A 27,412-nucleotide genomic window follows, 5' to 3' on the forward strand; every position below is an offset into this window, starting at 1 on the left:
CTTAAGATTAGTTGAATCAACAAAACACTGAGAACTGTGGAGAAATCAGTGACCATGGTATGAAAGATCTCCACCTCCTAGCAAACTAGCATTGGAAATGTAGTAATTTGTAGTATTAAGTGTGAAATGCTCTTCAAAACTTGCACCACAACAAAGAAAAAAAAATTAATTCTAAAGGGTATTTTGGCTCTATTTTACCACTCTGACCCACTCAAGAGGAAACAGGGCTTTCTGTCCCTCCTCAACTCAACTCTGGCCTGATCACTTTCATCAATTCAATGTCGCCCTCCAGTGGAAGACTGCAGAGCTGCCATCTTCATGATGGGTCACTTCCCGGTGCAGAAGATGGACACAAAGAAACCGAATCCATTTCTCCATGTTGAGATATAGAAGAAGCTGCAGACGGTGTCAGGGTTAAAACTTTTTACTGTAGTGCTACAGTATGCAACAGGTATGAATGAAAAAACATGGGCATCGTTGTGATCTCTGTAGTTTTTGTTCCAGATGACAGAATTGTCTGACATGTCGGATCCCCGCAGCATGGTAGCAGAGTATAAAACAGGATAATAAACAAGAAAAAAATAAAATAAAACAAAAGAAAGAAATTAAGGTGTAAATAAAAAGCATTCAGAGTCGACTTCCTTCTTTGTGCTCTCAGATACGCTCTCTGTGTGTCGATCAGCACTGGCAACGAGAGTGAAATTCAATGGCTAAAAACCCAGTAAAAACCGAGATCACAGATCTGGCTTGGTTTAGCACGACCGTAATGGCTTTCCTCACACTTACACACATACACACACACACGCATACACAAAATGACAAACCTACACAAGCCCCGGGAGAGCGATTGTCAGCCCTGGTCTCTGTCCACCGAGCGGTTTCGGGTTAGGAAAGTCAAGGTTAATCACGTAATAAATACATTCTCAAATCTCTTTTTGAAACAGACCGTCAGACGAATATATACAAACCGATTAAAGGAAAAACCCAAATATCCTTACTAAGTGTTTACATCTAAAACAGTCACTTGAACATGGTGCAGACCGAGACGCACACACAAACTCCTTCCAGATGGGGTTATCGACATGTCTCACGGCTCCGTCCGTCCGTCCGTCCCTTCCTCCACACGCTGATTGTACACACCAGTGTCGAGGTCTAGACCAAAGCAGTGCGACTCTATCCTCCCTCCACTACAGGCACACAAATACAAGGACACTCTGTTGGACCGGCTTCCCGGCGTCCTGCGAAGCCGCGTGTCACCTGGAACACGAGCGGCGCTCCCTGTAAACAAGAACTCTTTGTCCCCTCGGATTATAAATACTGTTTTGGTAAGGTCGTCTTCCTTAAAAGACGCGACAGAGTGTGTTTCAGCGAGCATCAATAGAAAACACACGACTGCGCTGTGAGAAGGCTTTTCCTTCTACATTTGTCTATCTTGTGTTTCTCTTCTTCTAACTTCTTCTTCTTTTTGGCTTCAGCGTTAAGGCCCAGGATCTGGAGTGGAAGAGGACAAGGAGAAGTCCGAGCGGAGATCTGCCGGCGCCCATAGGGCCTACTGTAGGTACGAACGACACACACACACACACACGCTCACACACACTCACAGATAAACAGTATTGCAGGGCAATATAAAAGAAGACACTAAGGAATGGTAAAACATCCTCTCTGTCATTTGCAAAATCATTCTTCTTCATACATTTTTAACTGTTTAAATAGTTCTTTTTGTTTAATCTTTTTTCTTTTTTTTTTTTTAGCGTGCTCGTCTCTCCTCTCCGGTCCAAAGTGCGTGGGTGCCGGTGCTCTTTCCGTCTGGCTACACTAGGGGGCGCCGTTCCTCTCTGCAGATGGCTGACAGGTGGTGGCTGTGGCTGTGTTTATTGCTATATCGTCCGTGGCCTCCCGGCGCCGAGCCGAGCTCCCCGTCCCCCGTCTGCTGATTGGAGTCTGTGCTTTGAGGAGGAGGGCGAAGCCCGGGCGGCTCGGCCGGGAGGGAGACTCCTCCCTCCCCGGGAGCCCGTTAGGTGAAGACGTAGTTGAGGAGGAGCTGCGAGAGCAGCAGCACGCAGAGGATGAGACAGTGGCGGCCGGTCAGCGACACGCCGTCGTCCGAGGCCCTCTGGCGAGACAGCTGACGACTCAGAGCCACCAGGTTTCTACAGAGGATGAAAAAGATCCAGCTGTCAGTCTCTCTCTCTCTCTCTCTCTCTCTCTCTCTACATCAAGACGACTGCATGTTCGTTTTTCCTGGCTGTTCAAGTCCAGCACACGGTCTTAACTCCACACTGTCATTTCAAACATATTTCGAGCCGCTGAAGTCAGAAAGTCTTTGGAAAATGACGACAAATGCCAGCCCTTTAAATAACGCAGTTTCATCCCTCAAACGTCTCTGATGGCGAGTCTAAACCGCCCGGCCTATAAAAAGAAGAGTGATGTGACAGAAAGTGAAGTCGATACATCTCAGTCAGGCAGATCGTTCGTAAAGCTCATGGAGCAAAACGGGATATTAGCCGGCATTCCTCACGCCTCCTCAAACGCGTTTTGAACTAAATGTTATTTTGAATCAGTTACTCAGAACCGGCGGCGGCACTGAACCAAGCGGTCACTCGCGATTGGATCAGACGAGTGTAGGAGTGGAAGCTCCAGACCACGAGGCGCCGCCGCTAAGTCCCCAATGTGGTTTCGCATGTCGTCACCAGCGCAACGTGGCAGCTCTCATTGTGGAGACTTCTCGTTCACAAATATTCCGTCTGTGGATCAAACAAGTTCGGCTGTCGGAAAGGGTTTCACAGCGTCTGAGTCACAGACGCAGCAGTGGTGACGGCTGCCCTGCAGAGTGCACGACCTCCGCTGAGGGGAACTTGGGCTCCGTTTACACGACTATGTTTACAAGTGAAAATGCAAAATTTTGGTCGTGTTTGAGTGTCTGTTGTCACGACGACGGTTCAGACTGGAAGATGATCCACTCTCAACATGTCGGCCTTTGTATTCTGAGCGTTCCCTGCCTTCCCTCCTGTTCTTCACTCTAATGTCAATGTGTGGTGTTCACCTCTGGATGTCCTGCTGTGTCTTCTGTATCGACGTTATGGAGGCCTCGATCTGTGCGATGTCCTTCACCTCTTTGCTGCACCGGGCACACTGGTTCGAAAAGCCTGCGCGCACATCGGACGACAGCGTGAGCCTTACAGACGTTTGGTTTTTAAAGTGTGTTTTTAAGTGTGCGCGTGCACACCTTCGTTGTCGGAGGACTCGTGCGTGGGCTCCGGCGTGGTGCTGCTGCTCTCGGTGTTCTGGCTGCAGCTGGACGGCTGACTGCTGGCCTTCCTGTGCTTCCCGTTCACCTCCGCCTGCGAGCGAATCAGAGAGACTTTATTTCAAGACGCTGCAGGGAAAAACGGAGCGGATGAAGAATTCGGGAAGCTGCGATAAAGATGCAGCTTCACGTCACTACAAAAAGCATGAGGCGGGAAGGAAAGAGGCTTCAAGGTGCTTGTCAGTGATTTCAGAAGAGAAAATGTCAAATTACTACACAACAAAACATATTTAAAAACGCCTAAATTAACACATGCTGGTATCCCAAAACAACCAATCTCGACCTTAAATCAAGCACTGATCTTGAAGTTACAAAGCACACGGTGAACCGAGGCAGAACGCTGATCGAACCTTCTGCTGGCTGGCCCAGCTGTGGCTGTACGACAGGCCGTTGTGCTGCCGCTGGCTCTTCTCGTGCGTCTGGATCACGCCGTCCTTCTCGAACTGAACCAGGCAGAGCTCGCCGTCCCAGGGCCGCGTGCTGCGGACACGGAGACGCTCGGATTAAAACCCGCGCACGCCGTTATCAGCGATAACACTCAGCGCTACGCTTCAGGAGTCAGAGCGTCCGTACTCCATGTGCTTGTACGTCCACTCCGAGGTGAGGGGGTCCTGCTGGAAGAGCCGCGGGATCCAGGCCTTCTCCCCCCTCTCTCTGGCCTCTTTCCTCTGAGCCTCCTCCAACACAAACTTCTCCTGGGTGGCCCGCACTTGGTCCCGGTCCATGATGGCGCTCGTCACGTGCTGCCACAACCTGTGCGGGGAAAATTAAAATCAGATGCAAACGACAGGAACGTAGCGAATGTTTGAATCTCACATGTTTGACTTTTCCTGTTTCTGGAACAGTTTTGTCCTTCGGTTACCGATGATTTCATAACTTTATTCAGTATGTACAGGTGCAATGAAAACGTTGGAATATAACAGGATGCAGGATCTCTGAACATGGGAATAGTTGTTAAATATTGTCCGTTATTGCTAAAAACCGAGGCTCTGTTTGCACGACATTGGTCTCACCTCTCAGACTCGAACTCTCCCTGCTGGTCCACCTGGACCACCTGCCTCTTGAGGCGAGCGCTGCGGATGTCTGAGCTGGGGTTCCACAGTGTTTCCTGCTGGCCGGAGCGCTTCTCGTGGATGAACACCTCGCCGTCCTGGTTTCAACAGAAGCAGCGAAACCAGAAAGAAGCTGTTTAGTCTCATTCTGGGAGTAACGCCACTCTTTCAGCAAAGCCTCCAAAACATTCCCAAATAAAAACTTCAAGTATTTATTTCTGCCTTTTCGAGCAGCTCCTCTAAACCGGGTCTACTGCCTGAAGCCTCTTATTGCTGCTTCTTCAAAACACGCAATTACCAATTCTGACTAATTACTACACTCGATACGACGCTGCACCCAGTAAACGGCGGGGGGGGGGCTGAACGGCTCGAGAGGAGAGCGAGCGGCGGGAGAGTCGGACGGAGAGCAGCTCTCACCCAGTGACCGTCCACGGTGGCCAGGAGCTCCTCTCCCACGAAGATCTTCCCACTGATCTGATTGACTGAGCAGGAGCCTCCCAGGAAAGGCTGCAGGCAGAACATTACGGTTACATTACGGTTCACGGTTTGCGCGGTAGAACACTCAGGTGAACATACCTTCAGTTTGAACTCCAGCTCCGTCAGACATTTAGTTTTCTCACACTCGATGGTTATTTTTCCTCCCAGCTCCAGAGTCATGGTGCCATACAAGATACCTACAGAGGACATGGGAGCATGAAAACAACACATGACAGTAGAAAACCTAAAGCTGGAACTCCATAAATCATGTGTAGTGTGTGTTAATGTACAGTCAGTAGTATAAATTAAAGTAGTTCGGTGATTTAGCAGGAGAGATCACATCACTCCAATATTAACGTCCTGTTCAATCTTTAATTCAAAATCCTTTTAACTTATGAAGCTCTAAACAACAGTTGGAGCTGGTTCAGGCCACCCTGGACCATTTTCCAGTCAGACTGCTTTATGTTAAGCACCGTCTCCTCGGTGTCCTGAAGTGACGACGTTGTATTTGGCGCTACACACACGAAATTCAACTGGAACTTGATCTTACTGAGATAAGGCAGGATTGGCTTTTCACCTCTGACACATCTGATGACTTATGAGAAAAGATATTTCATTGGCTCCAGCAGAGAAATGAACTTGCATATTTAACTCCTGTTCTTGTCGTGCTGCTGTCCAGAAAGGCCATTTGCTGCTGGATCAGTCGTCTGGTACAGAATGTATCTTCAGTGAAATAAATAAATGCAATGTGACGGCAGGATTAGACTAACTGCTGCTTAATGCCTCCGTCACAACTTGACTTTCTGAAAGCTTATAAAAAGCAAAGTACACGATGTTCTAACTAACTCCTTAATGCAGTTACAGCTCTTCAAAAAAACTGATGAAGTATAATTCACGTTCTACAGAGTGGGTCCTTTAATCTGTTTACCATTTAATTTATTTCCAATTACATTTTTTTGCAATCTGCAGTTATCACCCAAACCTGGAAGTAAGTAGCAAATCGATTCGACTGCGTTGAAAGGGAACTGTGAAGGTGAATTATAATTAATGCAACACGAGAAAAACCTTGCAAATCCCCGCAGTCCGTCCACGCTCCATAAAGATGCAACAGCAACACCGAGTTCACCAAAGAACGAGGGCGGATTACCTTTGCAGTGCGCGTAGGGCATCGTGATGACGTACTCCTCATCCCTGCTGAGAAACAGCAGCCTGGCTTTTCCGTCCAGAATGGCCGACAGAGAGTTACCTGAGAGAGCAGCAGAGACGTGAAGTTACCTCAACATCAACAGGCAGCGGATCCCGCGGGTCACACACTGCAGCGCGGCGTTTATCTACCGTAGAACTTGGACTTGGCCAGGATGCTCCCGCTGATGGAGAAGCCGTCCTTCCGGTTGCAGATGTGAAAGGCAGAGATGGGCGGATGGTGGGACACCTGGCGGAGAGAGCAGCAGCAGGCACGTACTCGTCACACACTTGCTACATTTCAGGGGTTTTGGGGGAGGATGGCGTCCTGTGTGCGTTTTATCTGCGAATGCGGCTCAACCTGCTCGGCTATGTAGAACGTGCAGCTGTCGGTCTGAGGATGAAGCCAGCAGCAGCGAAACGTCTCTCCGAGGATTGGATTGTAAGGCTTTTTCAGACCCTGAAAAACATAAAAACGTGTGTTGGAGTGAGTGTGAGCGCGTAATCACAGAGAAATTCTCTCTTTTAAAGATGGATTAAGATTGATTGGATGGATGGAGCAGATCGATCGCAGATAAACGACACCATCATGGAGCTCAACTGAACTGTGTGATGTTTTCACTCCAGAACCAATTTCAGCCTCTGCATTGAGAAGTTATGAAATGTCTATCGCTACATCTTCAGCCCAAAAAGTACTCTGCTTTAAAAACGCTGAGTCGACCCGAGATTAATCTGGAGACATTATCTGCTGGCTCATGACGGCCATTCTGACTCTGCTGACAGAGGAGATAAAATCCCCCAAAAAGAGGAAACAAGAAGGAAGCTTCTGCTGACAGATTCACTGCAGAACCAGACCTTGGACGGAGCTGCTCAGCAGCCGGAAAATAACTCGTTACTGAGTGTCATGGCGGAGGCTGTTGAGCCCCAAAGGGCCATAAAACATGATCAAACAGCATGAATAAATGAATTCCTATTGAGGGGGCTGGTTTAAAACTCCTGCCTGGTTATGAAACCATGCAAAACTCTGATAAGATAAGAATCACATAAACTCAATAACCACGTTCATCACATATCTGAAGAGCATGTAGTTTAAAGAGTGTTTTTTTTATCTCTCAGTCCGCTATCGGATCTTTCTTATTTACAGAATATTCTTTAACTTACATGATAAATTATGTATATCATATATGTCAGACATCAGAATTGTCATTGTTTGTTGTTAATCTTTTTTCTGCTTTAGCTAAAAAAAAACCCCACTAAAAGTCGTGCAAAAGAAACTTGTGCCTTCTTCCAACAAGTGGTAATCTGGATCAAATTAAACAACGATTAACAATAAGCGTTCAATCAGAAGAGAGCAAAGCTCAGAACTGCAGTCAATTCCCACCTCCAAAAGGAAAATTAAATATTGATTAATAGGTAAATAACCGAGATGCAGTACGATCTAGCAAAAGATAAAAAAAAAAAAAAAAACTCCACTAAAATTCAATCAGTTCTTTCTTCAGTCCAATCTGAACCTAGAACACCTTTGATGAAGTTCATCCATATTTTCTCGAAGCTCTGCTGTTTAATATGCATCGTATCTTTTCTAACAGTAAGGTTGACGTTTGCTTCATCTACTGTTGGCAGTTGATCTATAATTTTATTTCCATGAACTTTTTTCTGCATCGATCAGGTCAGAGGTCAAGAACTGTCTTCTCATTGTTATTCTAAGACTGATTTTCTGAGTTCAGACCCAGCAAGAAAAGTTTGAGATTCACTAAAAATGATCATTATTTCTTATATGAAAACAGGGGTGGCGATCTGTTGAATCACAGGTAAATGTTTGATGTCTGAATGAAGATATCTTACCTTGGGTTTCTTGTAAAAACCAGACAGATACCATCTCAACACCTGCTTGATGCGACCGTACGCGCTCTCCTCCTGTACGGCTCTGTGGCGACCGAGAGGAAAAGGAGTCATATTTCCTCGAAGGAATTTAAAACACTGAGATGCTCATGCTGACAGAAGCGGTAGAAGCGACTGACTGTGAGAGGAGGTCGGCGTGGTAGTAGTAATCCGACAGCTTGTCCAGGAAGGAGCGCGGCTCCAGGATGAAGGTGGGCAGCACCACCTTGGACAGGTCCATTCCCGGCCGGAGCTGCTTCAGCAGGCCCCAGATCAGGCCTTTGTTCTCCTCCGAGACGGTTTCCACCTGGGACGCCTCTCCAGCCTGGAGCAAAACGCGCAACAGCGTCAGTCTGGAAGGATTTTTAGAATAAAGTGCACACAACTCTGAATGCAAATCCATGATCAGTAAGTGACCTCGGCCATCTCCTCCGTGCTCTGCTCCACGTAGGCCGTGGCCTGCGGCCCCGGGGACAGCTCGTCCGATTGGTCCATGTCGCTCTCCTCCGTCAGCCGTCCGCCGTTCTCGTTGGCCGTGGCGTCCCAGTCGTCGTGCACCTCGCGCTCAGACTTGTCCGAGAAGCCGTCGTGCTCCATGTGGTCCAGAAGCACCGTGTCGTTCAATCTGACGAAGAGACAGGCGTGAAGGACGGAACGAAGCAATTCCCACAATCAGCCGTTTTACAGCTCCTGGTGGTCTTGTTATAAATGAAGCCAAGACAAATTACCGATAATTAAACTGCCGGGTGGTTCTAGTAATTTGAGTCAAGCTGAGGATAATTCAGCAGTTCAGATGGTTGAGCGAGTTTTATTTGTCCTGTTAATGATACACGACAACAACAGCCCACAAAAACACTGGTAACTGCGTCGCTGGTCTGATAATCTAAAAACAAAAGCAGTCTCTCAGAACATGAAGCCCACTAATGACATTTTAGGTTCACACTGGTCAGGTGTGGTCCAAATAAATTCACGCCTCGTGCAGCTGCAGCATCACTGCAGGCGACACATCGAAGAGTGAGAACTGCTTTCAAATCATTGCAGACACCAAATAAACTGACGAAAGACAATTAAATTAAAGGTGATGATATGCAGCACTAACCTCTAAAAACCTCTAAAAGACCAATCATGGGGATTGAAGGTTCCTCACAGCAGCCATTTAGCTAAAGCCATTCTTACTACTGTTTCAAAAAACAACAATAACTGCCACAACAAGAGTTTTCAACCAACTAGTGGAAGTCATGAGCTGAGATAACGAAATGCAGTGGAAAATGTGATTGAACATTTTGCATCGACATGACGATGTTTTGAAACCCAGGAGCTGGGAGTCATGACACTCAGGAGGGGAACTTTATTGAACTAGTTAGTATTTCAGTAGCAGTGTTTTAAAAGTTGTGTTTTCTCCTGTTTGCATGGAGATAATGTCAGCATTTAAAAAAAAAAAAAAAGTTCAGGTGTTTGTAGATCCAATCACTGATGTTGTGTAAATTCTCCCAAGATGCAATGGAAGTTATTCATTTTCACTTGGAAATGCTGTGGTTGAACGGGGCCTAAAATGCTGCAGCATCTCATTATTCTCTATCTTTTTCCATACCGGGGTATTTTATTATTCCCCGCACATGAATTTTACTAGCACAGCTGCTCTATTCTTACTGAGAAGCGACTGGCAGCGTGGGCTGATAATATGGAGGATAACCTTGTTATTCTTGCATACTGAAGTACTGTCCTATCCCGCAGAAAGCCACATTGTGAAGTGAAACTCCAAGCTCATGAAATCAAAATCGTACCAAGTAGCAGCTAATGAACTTATAAGACTGTTCAAAATCTCAGTCTGGAACCGTCTTAAAGTCACATTGCTGCAAACCACAACCACACTGCATGAGGAAGCAGTATTATAACAGATATGTAGACACTTCATAGCTGGATGCAGCACCCTTTCTTCTCTTTATAACTACAACGAGGCAGAATAATTAGAAAAGTAGCTGTTTTCATCAAATATAAAGGAAAGCTAATGAATTTGAATGTTAACGAATTTCACAGCTTTTAATATTACAACAAATAACACAACACCATCACAATAGCAATTAAAACATAATGAATGGTTCAAACTGTAGATTAAAATCTGTTGGTAAAACTACAAAAGCAAATCCCTCGACTACCCCGATCAGTCCTGTTCTGTGTCTGAAATAAATATCCATCAAAAACATTCTAGATAATGAGAGCAGTTTTAGGAGAAGTGGCTGCAGTACATCCGTCTCTCTCCAGCTATAAAGGCAAACCTGGAAACCCCCCACACGGGCCGGTTCACTTTTTTATGATTACATTGTCTCACTCTCGTCGGTGTCCGCCTCCAACACTGGACTTTGTTCCACGAATATGAGACTTTGATCAAAAAGCTAATTATATCAAAAGAACCCTGGGTACTGACACATGTAGCAAAATAGCAAACAGTCTGATAAAAGAAGCACAAGATTCGAAATTAAGATAAATGAAAGGGTAATACATGCATTACAAGTCACATGTTTCAGTGTCTTATGATATTCAATCACACACTCAGAGGAAATTAACGAGATAAATAATGATTACAATCAACGACAAGAATTTGGAGGGTCGTGCATAAAATAAAACAACAACTCATGACCCAGAGCGTTTCACCTTATCCGTTCTGGACGGATGACTTGCAATAGAAAATAAAAAAGCAGCATTTATGGATAATTTCACACTGAAAAGTTCCACGTCAGAGGTACAGAGGAGAACACTGTGTATGCTCAGGTTAAAATCCATCTACGGAGACCCAGAGGAGGATATTTTATCACTCCAGTGATGAGGCGATGATGGCCTCGGCAGCTCAGCCAACTCACTTTAATCTCAACGACTTGGCCGGGACACAATACAGAAGCCCAGATACTGGCTGAAAGCCCCAAACAAGCAAGACATGGCGGAACCCGGGAATCCCTGACAGAACCACTCAGAACAGGGGTGTCAAACATAAGGTTCTTGAGCCAAACCTGGCCCGCAACAGGCTCCAATTCAGACTTTAACACATTTATTAAAAGTAGCAGCCACAATAAGACAAAATACACCATAAAGTCAAAACAAAAAATACGGCTCCAGCAAATCTGACGAAATAAACTTTTGATTTTGTTTTGGAATTAGTTCGTTCACAGTGTCTTCAGACTCAAAATTGAGTTAGTTAAGAAAAACATGCAACTTGGATTGCACAACACACACTGCCACAGTCAATCTGTCAGCACACATGGATGTGAAACACGACGAGAATCCATTCATACCGCAACCTCTGCTGAGCTGTCATTTTCAAAGCCTGAGGTCTAATCCCCAGATCGAACTAAAATAAAACAAAAAAATCATGAAAGAAAGCAATGTATCAGCATTTAAAAAAAAAAAAGAAGTGAGAGTGTAAGAGGGAAGGAAAGCTTGAGATGGGCCAGCAGCTGCAGAGGAACATCCTGAAGCTTTTACAGAGCAAACACTGGACGCCAAAAAAACAACCTCAGAATGTAGAAAAACAGATTCGCAGTACAAGCACACCCAGCATCATATTCCCCCAAATCCTTAACATCTCTTAATCCCAACAACTACCAGGAACCAGCAGGACATTGAGCAGCATCTGTAATGTTTCAGGAGCTGTCATAAACACCCTCAGCGAAGGCACTATGGTCACGGAAAACAGCAGCTTTTCTTTTTCAGAAGCAACCATGGAAGTGAGCCTGACGGTTAGAGAGACCTGAATGATCGCATTCCTGCAGCCGACGACTGATGTTAGTTATTAATCCAAACACACCCTGGATGAAGCCACACAGTTCCTTACCTCAACGACACACAGCATGGAGACAAACTCTCCCTTTGCAACACAAAGCCAGAAAATCCAAAAACAGATGCAGTCTGTCCTGATCTCCTGTGTGTGTGTCAATGTCAGTGTCCTTCTTTTTTTTTTTTTTTCTTTTCACTGACTGACTAAAAAGGTACAGTTTGGTTTGCTCGGCTCTGGCTCACCTGCTTCCTGAATGAGTGCCTGCATATTTCTGTCTGTGTGCCAGAGTGTGTGTCAGTCTGTGCGTGCGTGTGTGTGTGCGCGCACGCAAGCTTGCAATGGCTGCGTTGCTACCGTGTCTTTCTGGGTGGTGTATATGGCTCACATTGTGCTCCATCTTCCTGCTCCCCTGTCAGTCATGTGACCGAGCGGGCTGCCGCGATTGGCCGGGAGGGGAGCAGGAGAGGAGGGAGTGCTGGGATGGATGGCCAGAGGGAGGGCTCAGCAAGGGCGGCGATAAGAGAAGGGGGGGGGGGGGGGGGGGGAGGCGTGACGAGGAGGAGGAGGAAAAAGATATCTAATGTAAGATGTAAACAGTACACAAACAGGTCAGTGTTGTGTGTCCTGATTGCACACAAGCTACACACATATTAATAGCCGAAAGCATATGAGCACACACTCATGATTATCCTCCGAGCAGAGAGAGAAAATGAAACAGTGCGTCATTTCTTTATCAACAACGCGACCTGTGAACTGGTGGTTTTGAAAATGCTGTGGTCTGACCTGATTTTCACAGCAGCAGCTATCAGATTCCCGAGGTGAAACAACACCGAGGACGACTGAAACACAGGCGGTGTCAGACTGTCCACCACCTGATGGGCGTCAGCTGCCTGTCTGGATGAGGACCCAGTCACTTTTTACAGTATTTAGGGAGATTCCTCACAATAAATTAAGAAAAAGAAATGAAGTAGGACTTGTCAACTAGTTAAAAAAGTAAAACCTTGAAGCTGTCGCACTGTGTATTCAGGTTCAACATGTTCCCATTAACTCCCCAAAGTGTTCATCTTTGACAATGTGAAAGTGTGCCTTACAGTAGCAATTCCCAAACGGACAAAAAAAAGGTGTTCCAAGAGAGTTACATAGAATACAGCCTCACTGGAGCAATGGACACAATTCGAGCTAAATGCATCTTTGGTGAAAAACTGCAGAGTGAAATTTGGAAACTGCAAACTGAAAAGACACCAGTCCCTCAAACACCCCGACACGGAGTGTAAAAACAGAGTTTATCCTCAGACAGAAGGAACTCATCGTTACAGAATATAACAAAGAAACTGGATTTCTCATATACTGTGCTGCGAGGTTCCTTCAATTTTTCTGTGACTGTATAGAGCGTGGTGTGGGGTCGCCAAGGGTTCCAATGGCAAAAATGCTGGCCCCTCAAGAAAAATATTGGGAATTGCTGATGAGTTGCATTGTTTTTCTTAGACCGTGAAGGATCACAGCCTCCCCAGGTAAACAATGTCAAATTCATCCTGCGTGAAGCTGCAGACGTTGTCCATGCAGAAAACTTAAAATCCAAGCAGTTCACTGTCATTAATCTCTATTTGCAAGGCAGCGTCACATGATAATACTGCTGCACGGTGACACATGTGCACATGCTGAAGCGATAGGAGGCTCTGTGAATGTTCCAGGACAGAAGAGTTGCTCAAATCACAGACCTCTGGCATGTCAAAGCAGGAAAAGCACAAATGTATAAAAGATGACTCCCTGCCATTCCTGCAGTATCCTGTTATTGTTCTTGCTGCTTTTGGCTTGAATCCGACTTGTGAAAGATTTGTGGGTATTTGTTACCGGGTTCACCAGCACTTCTTCAACATAGCATGACAAACCCTCACGGATACAGGTGGGCCGACACGTTAAGAATCAGAATGGAGCTGCAGAATCTACGTCGCCGTTTCGATTAATCAGATTGAAATCTTTCCAATTGAGGGATCAGTTTGTCCTGTAGGCTTGGAGATCATATGAACTGATCAGAATGATGTGAATATCATCCGATTCAGTCAGTGGCTCAATCCCATAATGCTTTGGCCCGGAATGTTGGCTGTTTGACATGCACACATGAGCCAGAGATTCAGATGCATTTGTCAGCGCCACAGTCTGTTAGTTTCTCACAGATTTTGTTAAACAAGTGAAGCTTTCCAGTTGTCAAGCCTTTCAACTGTTTTAAAGCTTTAATATTGTAGCGTTGTCTCCTGCATCGACCAGTCGTGTCTGCTTCCACTCCTTTCCTCTCCTCAGTACATGGAGGGACACATTGACACTGCAGAACACACAGATGCACAAAACTCCGACAGTGGGAACCGGTACGATGTGTTTACAAAGACTGGATAGGACTGTGTCATCCTGATTTCAATCAGCCAGAACCCATATAATCAGATAAGAGCGCTTACATGAGGCGATTTCAATCAGATTGGCGTTTAACTCGATTGTCTAAGTGATAGTTACAGTTCAAGTACTATGAAATAGTTTAACATCAAAAAGATAACAACTTTAGTTTGAGTATGTTGTAAAATGCATGTTTTTTTCCCCTCAAAACAACAATACAATCATTAAAAATTTTGTAAAATGTTATACTGTACAATGAGAATTAGACACTGAAGACCAGTTCCTGAGCAATATGATTCTTTCTGCCTCCATAACACTGTTGACTCCTTTATTCATTCAAAAATGCATTTGCTGAGGAGCTTTTTGGACGTCTCATACATGGAGTTATCATCGGCAGGGATTATTAAAGCAGGACCAAGAACCTTATCACTATGGACAAATGTGATTTTAGACGTTTTGTGAAAAGAAAACTGATAATATGAGTTGTTGGTGGCAGATATATGAAAAACAAAACTATAAAGGTTTTTGTTTTGATGGCTTTCGGTTTCTTCATCATGATGGTGATGAGTTTCCTGAAGATACAAATCCGACAGAAGGTTATGCCTCAAAACGCCTTCACGACTTAAATCAAAGATTTTCCTGCATCTCTCAGAAACATCATGTACTGCATAATAACATTTCTTTACCCAAGAATCCAAAGAATATCAAGACAACCTGCAGCAAACTCAGTTACTATTATAAAAGCAGACGTTCAGCTGACTGTATTCACGGCAGCCTTGACAACTTTCACACTGATTTTCAGAGAAATAATAAAAGTCAACCACAACAATAAACCAGCACACAATGAGAACCATCGGAAAGAGCGATAAATAAAAGATAGAGTAATATCTTGACATAATTGGTGCACAGTGCACTGCATCTTGTTCAACTGAGTAAAAACAGCTCCTCAACAATCAACAAACAAAGTCTAAGATAAAGCTAATAGGAGGATGGTGCAGCAACATTTGTAGAAACCAATTACAAAAAAGCAACACACTTCTTTAATTCAGGTTCTGTAACTGTACAATATTAAAAAGCTAATCTCTTGGTTAAAAAGCTCACAGTCTTCAGCAAGGATGGTCAATTGCTACAATTTGACAAGTGACTATAAAAGATTATACAAACCACAGATGCAACAACAAGCAGGAAAAGACAGATGAAGACATGGAGCTGTTTGAATGTGTGACATACTGTAGGAGCTCTGCATCCGTCAGCGCCGTGGACTGCAGCAGGTGGAGGATATGGGAGGACTCTGAAGACGTGCTGATATCTCCTTCCTTCCCAGCTTTGGCCGTCAGCTTGTAGAGACTGGAGCAGCTGAGAGCGAGCTCCAGGGCATCCATCCAGCACCGGCCTGGGGAGCAGACAGATTTTTGAGAAACGGGAAGGCGCGCAATGCCACAAATCCTGAGCACTGGAAACGCAATCCAACGGAAAGCGTTGCACAGAAGCCTCACCGTCAGATTCAGACGCGGCTCTGAAGATCAGGTAGTTGCTGGGTAGCGGCTGCGTGATGGAGCCAACATTCTCTCCTTTGGGACCCTGAGCATATGGATCAAACAGTGACTCACGCTTCATGTTGTGTCTTCATGTTGCACCAACAGAAACTAAATGCTTTCCCATGGGCAACGAGCATAACGTTTAACCGAAGAGGATAATTATTACTGGGGGGAAAAAAAGCTATTTAGGAAAAAAACCAAACTGAGCATCAATCAGCCAAATCAAGCTTGTTCAAATAATTTCAGTGTGCAATAGAACCAGTCTGAGTGTATTTTCTAAAACCCCCACTAGGAGTCACTCAAGCCAGGCTTTTTCTAAAGCTACATATAGGGGATTATAATTATGTGTTTGGCTTGTTTAAACAAAGACAGACCTACAGTGAGTGACTGCAACATTCAAATCAGTCGTGATTGAAGTCTTTCAATGGGATTTTGATCTGTGTCAGATTGAACGCTAAACCTTTCCTCCCGACACGCAGTCACTGGGTTGATGGAAATGCTGTTGAGTCTGTAAACCCAGCTGACCTTGACAGCCCAGATTGATTTGTCCAAAGGGTGGTAGAGCTTGAAGCAGAAGCCATCCTTCTTGGAGGGTCTCTCGATCAGCTTGCAAGCACTGAGGAGGATGGTGCCCACCCAGTGGTCTGTTTTCGGGGTCTTATAGATCAGCAGCACGCCGGGCCTCAGGGCACACCACAGCTTGGTCCAGCTTTTCAAGGAACCACGGATCTACAGACGTAAAGAAGAGGAGATGAAATGAGAGTGAACCAATACTGACGTATGTTTACGGAGAAGATTAAACTGTGAAAAAAGGTCAAATTGCTTCAGGTGAATAATCTGAACAGGTTTCAGACTGTAAAACTACTGAAATAATCATTTGCAGTATTGATTAGTAGTATGCACATAAGTAATGGCTCAGTGTGACTATTAATCTGGATTTTGATATTAAAACTGCATATAATTCACACCCGATACCTTTAGCCAGTTGGACATGATGACAACACTGGGGTCCTTGAGGGCAGTGGACAGTTCTTTAGCTGCCCGTTTCTTCTCCTGTCTGTAATTCTGCTTTTGAACCTGTACAAAAAACAACAAAATAACAGAAAATTATATTATGCTTCAACCTGATTTCCATCTTAGAAGACAGCTAAAAGGCTCAACATATTGCTTGACTTTTAACATTTCTTGAGAATATCTGAAATATAAATACATTTATTTTATTATCACGTCATCCCAGACATACACATTATATTCATACAGAGCATTTAATTCAGATGAGCGATCTTTATTTATTCATTCCATGATGAATGAAACACTGTTCAGCATGTCTCCAGCAAGCGGGTGATTTTTACCTTCAGCGACTCTTTCCTGGCCAGCTTCTCTGTGGGGGAGGGACAGTCCTTCTCCACACCATTAAACATCCTGGACTCAGACTGGAGGTGGGCGGGAGGAGAGACGGAAAAAAAACACAAACTTAAACGATAAACACTGCTAACTATTACCAGCCTAGCAAAGATACAGTCTCCCTCATGTTTCCATAACTCAAAATCCCAGAAGACACAAACTATGTCTTATAAGTTTAATACTTGATAATACAGAAAAGAACACGATTCACTTAAAATGAGGAAAGCCTATTTGACCAAATTTTTGTTTCCGGTATAATCTTTAAAGAAAAAAAGTTTGTTTCCTATCAAGGTTGTGGAGGTGACCACACTCCAAACGTTCCCTTGATTTTACAGATAAGGAGAAAGTGTTGACCACAACATCTAGTTATTAGATTTTACTGAGACTACAATTCAGCATAAGCACAAACATTACAACCCACAACATCTGCTGAACCCACACAAGGTTAACTAAACCTATCTTAAAGAATTGTACAATTACATGAAAATATCAAGGACAGCATGGAAGGGGGAGGGGCTGTTCTCAGTCTCATATTTTTCCCATGAGGGCTGTCAGGGTGGAAAACGGGGCAAAAGGCCAGCGATGCAGCTGTGCATGAGAATTATTCCACGTATGAAAGGGGCAATATTGCAAGACTGAGCAAAGCGAAGAAGACACGAGGAGAGGAGACGAGACAACATGTCTATCTGTTTCACAGCGGAAACACTTATAGAGCATCACTAATTAATATCACTGAAGAAGGAGACAGACTGCGAGCACTAATACAGCATAAGCAGCACGAGGACAGAATAGGTCTGGGATGTTAAATAGATGGCTTGAGGACCTGAAGACACAGTTCCCACCATGGCCATGACATTCTTATCGTAATGCAGTGGCTTACCTTGTTTTTTATATGTTACTTTGGATTAGCTGGTTCTGTGTCATCAAAAGAAGTGATTTGATTGTATTTAATGACCCATTTGTGCAAAGCTCTGACAATACTGTAATACCTTTGAAAACCTACAGACTTATAGGATCGAGGTTGCTTAATGCTGTAAGCCATCGAAAAAGGAGTTATGACAGATTGTAAAAAGAAACAGTGTTTGCTCACCGAATGAGTCATTTACAGTGAGCTGTTAGGAGGACTGCCCAATCAGGATCTGTGTTCTTACCTTGCTGCCTGGTGATTGGGCAGGACTAAGTTCATTACTCAGCATGGAGAGACCGTTCCTGTCTGTTTCACTGCCTGGTGGGAACCCACAACACACAGTCACATACAAATGAACTCGGTAAATAAACCTGCTGACAGACAATTAAAGCGCGGCAGCCGCCAAAACAGCTAACGAGCAGCAGCTGAGCTCCGTTGATTTGTATGGATTAAGTACATTACAGCACAGTACAGCAGATCCTCACATACACTGGAATCCACTCCAATATGTCTTTGTTCTGTTGTCCTTCTCTACCTGGACTGAGGTTGTAGAGGTCGTTGTCTCCTCCATAGGACAGGTTCCTGGTGAGGGTGCGGGGGTCAATTTTGGGCGGGGAGGTGGCGCTGGGACACAGAGAAAACCTCCGATGGAACAGATTCTCCTCCTTCATCCTGACAACCTGCTTGTCGTCTGCAATGAGAAGAAATCAAGCGGGGGAATGAACAGAATTAATTCTGATGAAAATACTGTGTGTCTTAGGAGAATTGCTTGTGCGTGTATTCATATCAGAAATAACAAACAGTTGGAGTTGATTTCTCCTCACTCCTTCTTTGGAACTGGATCTTTCTTGTTGATTCTGCCTGTTTGTCTGACTCCGGGCACTCCCACTCCATCCCGACTCCTTCCCTCTGCCTCTTGGAGTATGTTTATCTGTCTGAGCCCCCACCCCTGCAGCCCTCCACGCTAACAAAGACCTACTGTACGAAGACATGTCGGCCTGACCACATAATGGCACTGTGCGTGGCAGTGACAAGCAGTTCAGGCTGCACATTGTCAGAGTACAGGACAGATAAAGGCCTCCACCAAGTTCAGTTGGTTCTGTTCACAGAGACCCACTGTCTAAAATAACCCCACTGCCACTACTACCACTCCTCCATCGTCCAATTCTCTTCAGCCAGCCAAATGATTCTTCTTCAGTCATTCCCTTCACATCCGCATGAAGCCCGTCTACTGATGATGATCACATTTCATCACACAGGAGACGGAAAAAGCAGCTGCTGCACTTGTTTAGTGGGTGAAGCAGAGGCTCTGCAGTGTCCTGCTGCTGTTGCACTGTTTTTAATTTAAAGCAATAGGTGGATGAGTCATATCTCAATCCACCATCGGTGTGTTTAAAAAAAAAAAAAAAACTCAGCGCAAGCACAAAAAAAACATATGCCTCCACGCATATTGCTTTTCCCCTCCACTGGGCTTTGCTGCTATTGACAAGTCGCCAACTATTCATAGCATGTTCCCAACATCTGCCGATGGTCACGGCTGTTTTCAGATGGATCATTATCCTCGTCTGAACGGGCAGCGGGCTGATCATAGCAAATCGGAGCTGATGGTAAAACACTGTGCCTAATGGAGCGTAGCTGTTACCACCTGGGTCTGTCTGGACGGCCCAACTGTGCTCCGCTTAGATCAATATAATCCTATTGGCTTTCTCTCAGTGCACAAACACATACAGTAGACAGCGGACCCCTCTGACTCTCAGCCTACGGAGCAGTCTCGCCTACGAGTCGTCAATTACCACATCCAATAACAGTGTTACATAAAAATTCATTCATAGAACATCTTCACAGACTGATTCAACGCTCTCACATCACTGCACTGCGATCACACTGAGACAAGTGCAGCGAGTCAAAGTGTATATCCTGCTACGAGCGACAGAGTTTACTAAAAAAGCCTGTTGTTTAAATGGCTAAAACTGGAAACTTTAAATATATTGGTAGGGCTTGGGGGATTTGTCCGTTGTGCATTTTGAAGACACAAAGGCTTGCTAGCATCTTTAGACTGGCCACACCACTCCCTGCTTCCCTCTATGAGTCAGCCTCGCAACCTCCTGACTTCCTTCTCTCTTCTGACTGAGCAATCTCCTCTATTCTTTTTCCCCCTCGTCCTCTTTGCATTTTCCCCTGCAATCAAACCGACGGCAACGGAGGACCAAGATATGCCAGAGAAAATGCAAAATTTAAAAGGAGCCTTATTTGTCCTTGTGGGGCACGTCTATTAATAGCACTCTGTTGCTGCAGTGCACGCGTGCATGTGTGGTACAGTGCAGAGCCCTGGATGGGGTGCAGGCTGCATGGAAAAGAGCTCCAAGCTTCTGCGTTACACAACAGTCAATGCACCGCGCTGCCAAGCTCCGCGGTAATGCACACAGACACACATTTAATAGCACTTACAGTGCGGGCTCTCAGTTAGGTCAAGATGTGGCCAGACATGTAAAGTGACAGGACAGACCAATCACAGCTGCTCCTCACAGCTGCAGGGTGGGATTAGTTTGAGGGGGGGGGAGAAAAACTAAGAATCTGAGCACATTACGCATGGGTGTGGCATCCGCACATGCTTAATGTGCCTTTGTGCTCTGTGGGCCAGCCATTTGAATATTTAAGGTCATGTGTGTGTTTTGCGAGTGATGTAACTATCAAATATAAGCATGTCGACATGCATATGTGTGTGTAGGCATGCCTTACTGCCACAGACTGAAGAGAGGATTACACATGCACACGATGTAGCGCCAAAGGAGAGATAAAACGCATATCTCCAAGTAGCCAATCCTAGGACCAGTAGTGAAGCGGTGCGCCATGTTCACAAACCAGATCACACAGAACAAAAATTGCAAATACAGTCCTAACACATCAGAGGAAATTACTGCCAAAGAAAACACTTCTCATCCACTTGTGTGTGTGAATGTCTCCATAAGCAGGCATTCAATTAGTCACATCGATGTGGTGTGCTGTTTGACCACAGAGGACCACAGGGGGAAAAACACACTCTTCACTGAGATGAAAGAGGACAGGAGATGGATCATCTCTAATTTCAGAAATCAACAGAGCTGAATGTAGTCGTAAACATTTCAAGAACGCAGAGGGAGTGCTGGAAATAGTACAATGTCCACACTTCTTCGACATTTTAAAGAGAGTAGTCAATAAGTAACTGTAGCCCTAGAAAGAGAGAGGGAGGGGTTGTTACCTTCAGCTTTCATGTGCAATCTACAGGCGCATAACTACAGCCGTGGTGTCCATATGCATCCAACGCCTGCACAGAGGCGGGGTCTGAGCGTCGTTAAAAAGTTCCACCTTCGGACCCGTTTTCAGAAAGTTGCATTTTCAGTGGCCTGAGTATTGCTCAAACACAATACAAGGTTTGTTTTTTCCCTGGAGATCTCTGTGTAAACAGGACCTTAATCTTACTGATAAAAATATGATATTAATATATCCAAGAAGAGCTTGAGGCCACACTTTATTGGCTCTATGTAGTGATTCCACTAAAATTCCAGCATCACATGAAACCATGCTGAAATTCAACCGCCGCCGTTCAGTGTACACAAAGCATCATGTTTGCAGAGCCATGTCAACATCAACTTCTTCCAGCACAACTATGCTACACACAGGTGCTGGGGTAATATTTACCCACTGATATGAACCGTGCAGAAAAGATAAGACAGCAAGGAAACAACAAAAGGCCAGTGGAAAAAAAACACACATATGAGTCATACATTAACCTTGAACTTGGAAAAGGCCACTTCTTCATAAAAAAAAAAAAAAAAAAAGAAAAAAGGCTTGTGTGGCCCAGAGATACTCTATGGAGGGGAAAGCACTTCACTCACTGTCACATGGGTGCTGTTTGTTTTTAGTAATGATTACACCAACCGGGAAGGCGGGGTGTGTGTGTGTGTGTGTGTGTGTGTGTGTGTGTGTGTGTGTGTGTGTGTGTGTGTTTATAGGATGGAAAGGAACAGTTGACATGTCCCAACCTGTGCGATGTTATTACGCCTGACTGATCCCACTCGCACAAATAATCCTCGCCACACAAGTTCGAGATGAAATGTTCAAGGTTTACAATAAAGGAGCAGTAGGGAAAGCATGCAAATGGCATGTTTTTGCTCACAAACCGGTTTTCTTTTCTAATATCAGGCAAATAGGTAAATATAACATAACCTTTCATGTACTTTAGGTAAACAACTTAAAACTCCTCCTGAATGCTTGACATATATTTGTAAAACACTAACCCTGAGAAGGATTTCATCAGCCACTCATCGGCTGAGTTGAGTTTTCGGTGCAGCTGCTTCCAGTGTGGATGCAAAAATAAACTCTGGGACTTGGTAGTTTATTGGTTGAGAGTCACCTGGAACAGCAACTTGATCATCCGTCCATGTACTCACTATTGTTAATGTTTACAGTGCATATTGTTCTCTGTGTGCATGTTTCAAGACAAAAACAACCAACTAGCAGCCAATTATGAAAGTCACATGGCTGTCAGCGTTTCAGCTGTTTCCATGTAAACGGGCATCATTTACAAAATACTGCCATCTAATGCAAAACCTCTCTGAAGTGAAAATTCAACACGATTCCTTTTCACTTGGAATGTTGTCTTTTCAACGTGGCCGAGAGAAACTGCTCGTACAGGAGCTGGAAGAAATGCTGTTTTTGTTTGAAAGCAATCATAATAGACTGTGGACCAAATGCCCTGTTTTTAGCCACAACTTTGAACTGACAAGGTGCCCGTAGGCTAAAAAATATGACCAAGACACTCCCCATGCCTGTCAGAGCAACAGCAGCAGTAACAAATGCATTGTGGGTCATTTGAGACTTGGTCCGCACTAACTGGTGTGAAAACACCCCAACTCTCTCTGGTGTCACTATAAGCGCTTTATGCAGAATGTGCTCCAGATATTCATCTAAAGAAATACATTCAGTACCAAGGAGTGTGTAGATTAGACTGAAAATTCATGCTGTGGCAACATCACCAATTGAAAAAGTCGTCAACTCCCTCAGTTGAAGGTAGATTGTTATGCAAATCGTACAATGCGATCATATAGCACAAAAAAAAGCATTAATTCCTTAATCTACCTCTAAAATGATATGAAATCTATTCTAAGAAAGAGAAAGGATGCTTCAATATATCAGAAGATAATTGTTTTGTGATTACTTAACTCTAACCACAAAAAATGTAGTTTAACCTCCTGAGAACCAGAGTAACCAGACTGAGTCTGTCCCATTCTTGTAATGCCGCTGAGCAGATGAGCTGAGTGGACTAAGTCGTTTCACGTTTACTTCACTTTGGCAGCTGCTCGTTTGCACAACTTCCACCATTATGAAATGATAGGCTGTCAAAACAAATGCAATACGAGGCAGAACATGTCAAATGGAAGTTGCCTCAGTAAGTCATGCATTGGTCAATCACTATGCGTGACAAAATATTTACAATGTATATAGTATATTAAGATAAGTGTCCAGAACTAGTCTAACAATACCAATAAAACACCAACAAATATTTGGATAACGGGGATATGATCAGTCGAAGTACAGCTTCATGTGGTCTTAAATATAACCCAGCGCAGTGAGAGCCAAAGACAAAGGCAGCCTCCACTAAAACTCCATTGTGCGATCCCTCAAGTGAGCACTGCAGTATGTGCACAGCTTGAGAGGGACTGCAGGAGCCTGACAATACTGACAGCCTGCACCAAACCAGCTGTTCCTAATATGATGGCGCAGATTAAGCCCAGACACTCCCTCATCGCTCCATCACTCCAGCTAGCCTCCCTTCAGCGCCCCGGACCACGTTAACCCCCCCGTCTCCAGTGAGGACGCGGCTAATGGATGGCTGCATGACCTAGATTTACACCAATAGAAGTACCCAAGTACAGTATGTGCATCTACAGTGAAGTCAGCTGCATATTGAAGCAGACAGGATTAATATATATCTATATAAATAAAATACAACTTAGATTCAAGTTAATCTTGATTTTTCAGCATCATGCATAAATAACATGGTTTAACACATTCAGAAAGCAGGTCAAGACAAAGGCTCCCTTTATGACTCCAAATGAACAAAGTATACCACTGCTCAATCTGAGTAAAATGACTCAAGTGTTAGCCACTGCCCTTCCAACGTTCAGTTTAAAGTGTTGTCCTGAATGAAACAGAACAAGAGGCCACATTTGAAACTGTTAATACCAACCACATTTGAAACTGTTAATACCAACAGCATCTAAAAATGATCAAGTCAGACAACAACAAATCAAAATTCAAAAGAAAGTGGAACTATGATTCCTGTTAGTGTTCTAAAACCATACTCTGTGGGAGGATGTGCTGCTTAGTTGTTCTATTCCGAGTCATGCAGGAATGCAAGAATATTTTTGGGCTCTCTCTTGGAGAAAACATCTTCAGCTAAACTGCCCATTTTATCTGACTTAAAATAGGAAACCCTTGTAAGGTCTGGGGTGATCGATCGCCTTGGTGAAACCTATATCCACCGTCTTTTATCCAGCATGCCTCTCTCTAATGCCACAGCGATGTCAGCAGCTGCACATTGTAATTATATTGTTAATTTCTCTTGTGCATATGGTGGAGAATTAAATCTGGACAATTTGCCAGAGGTCATAAAAGCTCTTGTAAGCCGTGAAATGAACATGAGGAGGAAAGGAAAGGGTACAAATATGTCAGTTGGTCAAAGAGGTTTCGGTGTTTTATGCGCTTCAGCTGAGACTAGCAGGAGACACAGCCTCCCTCAATACATCGAGTCTGTTCCTGGGAACAGAGTCTTCTGTCAGGGAGAAGGCAAACGTCAAAACAATGCAAGCCTGCAAATGAAACCAGGTTTCCCAACAGGGAAGAAGAGACTCTGTTTAGACTGAAAGTGAAAAGTGGGGTTAAAGCTAACAACTAGGGAAGCACCGATACCACATTTTAACAGGATCAAACGATGTACGTGTAGAGGTACTGGTATCAGCGGATCCCTACTAACAGCTAGAAGCATTATCATTTTACTGGCGTCCCATTTGAGATCAAATACGGTCCCGAAGCTAAAATGAGCATCTGCATCCATAATAAGTAAAGAGCTATCACTACAACAACTGAAACTCAAACCATTTTTAGTTTGCAAATGGATTTACACTGTTCTTCCACAGTAAAACATGCACTTGCAGACATTTCTGAATGTAAATCATGGAGCATTTATTAAAAGTCAGTCTAGTCAAATCAATAGGTTCTGAAATGCACAGCCCAACTGTTTTGGTTCAGTAAGCAACATTTAATTTGTATCAAACGCCTGAACAACAAATCTCACAACTGTAGCAGAATTGGGAGGACAGCCTTCAAACTTAGAACGGCACATTTATCTCGTCTGAAAGACTTCAGCCTAGTTGTTAATTTGTTCGCTTGTGCTTTCATCGAATAAATCTAAATAACAGAGCAGGTCCCAGGACACAGACTGGAGCCATGCTTGACCTGATAGACAGACCAGGCCAGCTGGCTATGTATACCTCTGGATGCAGGCCAGGGGGTTGCTGTGTGTGAGAACGGGCCTGAGGGAGGCCTAACCGGACCGGCCTGACGGAAAAGGGTCCGACTGAGATGCCAGGCGCAATCCCTTTGTGTACATAAAAATCCAAAGACACACAAGTGCACATGTGTATATATACACACAGAGGCTCACGTTGGCCATTTAAAGTAACACAGGACCTAAATAGTGGACGTTCTGCAGGCGTGACTTCGACTCGCTCCTTTGTTTTCATTTCCTTGGTGGCTATTTAAACAGGATCTTCTGGGTGACAGAGGAACGAACATGACAGAAACAGACTGTCAGGCTCATACGCAGAACAGCACACACCCAAAGACAAACACAGATCGACACAGATCTTGAGGAAACTTTAATTCAACCATGTGCTAGAATAAGAAACATTTAATAACACTGTGGAAACAGAGTGTTCGGAGTATCAGAGTATTCTTCACCACAGACTAGTTCATAAGTCACAGAACTTCTAGTTTAGATAAAAATATCACATGTATTTGCGTGCATTTCAATTCTTATCTGGGAGAATTTGAGTCTGTTAATATCAGAATATGCCATATCGATTTAATATCCACACAAATATCAATTTATTTTCACTTGTCACTGAAAGTCTGAAAGAGTTTTGGTTGCTTTCGGTCAGCGGTGTCAAACATAAGGTCCGTGGGCCAAAACTGGCCTGCAAGAGGCTCTAACCCGTCCAGTCAAACCACAACGCAAACTGTAAAATTTCAAAGAAAAATTGTATTTTCTCTAAACAAATTTCTTTTAGCTGACCCAATAGAACACTGAGACCTGAGCTGAGATGTCAGTCATGCTGCCATGACAGATAGCAAACTAGCATCAGCCTCAAAGCCATGCTGTCAGAGTTCGATTTTAAAAACACACATTATGCAACAGCTACAGCAGATGTTGTTTTGATTGCGTCATTGTAATTTGGACCAGGAAATATCATGAAAATTGGTTTTCTGTTGAGATTGGAATCATTTTCAGTACTAAGTGTCTGGTTTTTGTGAAAACAGATATTATCATCACCAATACTCAAAGTTAAAGATGAAATTTTGGCTGGAGGTAGCCCTTGAAGGAAAATATGTTTGACACACCTGGTATAGAGGAAGCTCTAAAAATAAGACTTTCGTGAAAACAAAAACAGAAAGGCTGAGAGCTGAGGCAGAGTAAAGACAGAAAGTAGCTGTGTGATTATTTGAATTTCCTAACCCCGCAGGGGGCTCTGGCCTTGAAGAATGTTTTTTTTTTGTCTTAACAGCATGTCATTAGTGCTCATTGACCAGCAGAGTGTTGCATCTGAAGTTCCTCATTTAAGAGTTTGACTGTATCAACAAATTTCAAGCGAAGGCACCAAAGTGTCACGTCTCCTCTTGAGCTCTGCATGTCACTCCTGCATTTTAACTCCCCGCAAGTCAGGACATGAAAAAGCAATATATCAGCCAATTTCGCCATCCCACTGTACCATGAATTATAAATCAGGGTTTTGCAAATGAGATTCTTTCTTTTGCTCCACTTCAGGTTGCTGTAGTCATTTCAATGTCCTGTTACATTATGACAAGGCCTCATTATGGAGCCGAATCCCTGTGAGGCTGAGTAGGTAATAATAAAGCTGTGGAGATTGCATGGAGAGTGGGGAGAAAGGAGGATAAAATGAGCCTGTGTGATGAAGCTGGCACAGGTTGCAGGATGGGCCAAGTGTTTTTCCTCAGGGGAGAATGAGCAGGGAGGTCAGGGGGGGCTCAGACAGACCGACAGGAGGTGTGAGAGGCCGCGAGGAAGACGCCCGGCAGCAGACAATCCCGTGCTGGACGTAAGTCACAAGATAACAGATGACAAGGTGTTGGATAAATTACTTTAATTAATGACGTTAACGCACAATGAGGAGCAGCAGGAAGCAGCCAGATAGCGATAGGGAAGTCGAACAACGGCCAAGTTACTGATGT

General features: G+C 44.2%; 1 protein-coding gene across 2 annotated transcripts in view; it reads right to left on the reverse strand.

Annotated features, from left to right (window-relative positions):
- Positions 1-408: 408 nt before the first annotated feature.
- Positions 409-27,412, reverse strand: part of osbpl5 (oxysterol binding protein-like 5) — a 43,399-nt gene continuing 16,395 nt past the window's right edge. The window contains exons 3-23 of one of the 2 annotated variants that reach the window (XM_030095562.1): positions 18,438-18,593; positions 18,147-18,220; positions 16,944-17,024; positions 16,567-16,668; positions 16,117-16,320; positions 15,550-15,634; positions 15,284-15,446; positions 8,317-8,524; positions 8,040-8,224; positions 7,864-7,945; positions 6,380-6,478; positions 6,172-6,268; positions 5,984-6,082; positions 4,936-5,033; positions 4,777-4,866; positions 4,321-4,457; positions 3,881-4,060; positions 3,658-3,787; positions 3,227-3,341; positions 3,044-3,146; positions 409-2,150 (exon numbers count right to left, since the gene is read on the reverse strand). In XM_030095562.1, the coding sequence (XP_029951422.1) occupies positions 2,015-2,150; positions 3,044-3,146; positions 3,227-3,341; positions 3,658-3,787; positions 3,881-4,060; positions 4,321-4,457; positions 4,777-4,866; positions 4,936-5,033; positions 5,984-6,082; positions 6,172-6,268; positions 6,380-6,478; positions 7,864-7,945; positions 8,040-8,224; positions 8,317-8,524; positions 15,284-15,446; positions 15,550-15,634; positions 16,117-16,320; positions 16,567-16,668; positions 16,944-17,024; positions 18,147-18,220; positions 18,438-18,573 (2,604 nt within the window). In that variant the 5' untranslated portion in view covers positions 18,574-18,593 and the 3' untranslated portion in view covers positions 409-2,014. The remainder of the gene's footprint in view (positions 2,151-3,043; positions 3,147-3,226; positions 3,342-3,657; positions 3,788-3,880; positions 4,061-4,320; positions 4,458-4,776; positions 4,867-4,935; positions 5,034-5,983; positions 6,083-6,171; positions 6,269-6,379; positions 6,479-7,863; positions 7,946-8,039; positions 8,225-8,316; positions 8,525-15,283; positions 15,447-15,549; positions 15,635-16,116; positions 16,321-16,566; positions 16,669-16,943; positions 17,025-18,146; positions 18,221-18,437; positions 18,594-27,412) is intronic. The other variant, XM_030095563.1, reaches the window with a different exon arrangement.

Source organism: Salarias fasciatus, chromosome 7 (genome assembly GCF_902148845.1).
Source record: "Salarias fasciatus chromosome 7, fSalaFa1.1, whole genome shotgun sequence".
Lineage (NCBI taxonomy): Eukaryota > Metazoa > Chordata > Actinopteri > Blenniiformes > Blenniidae > Salarias > Salarias fasciatus.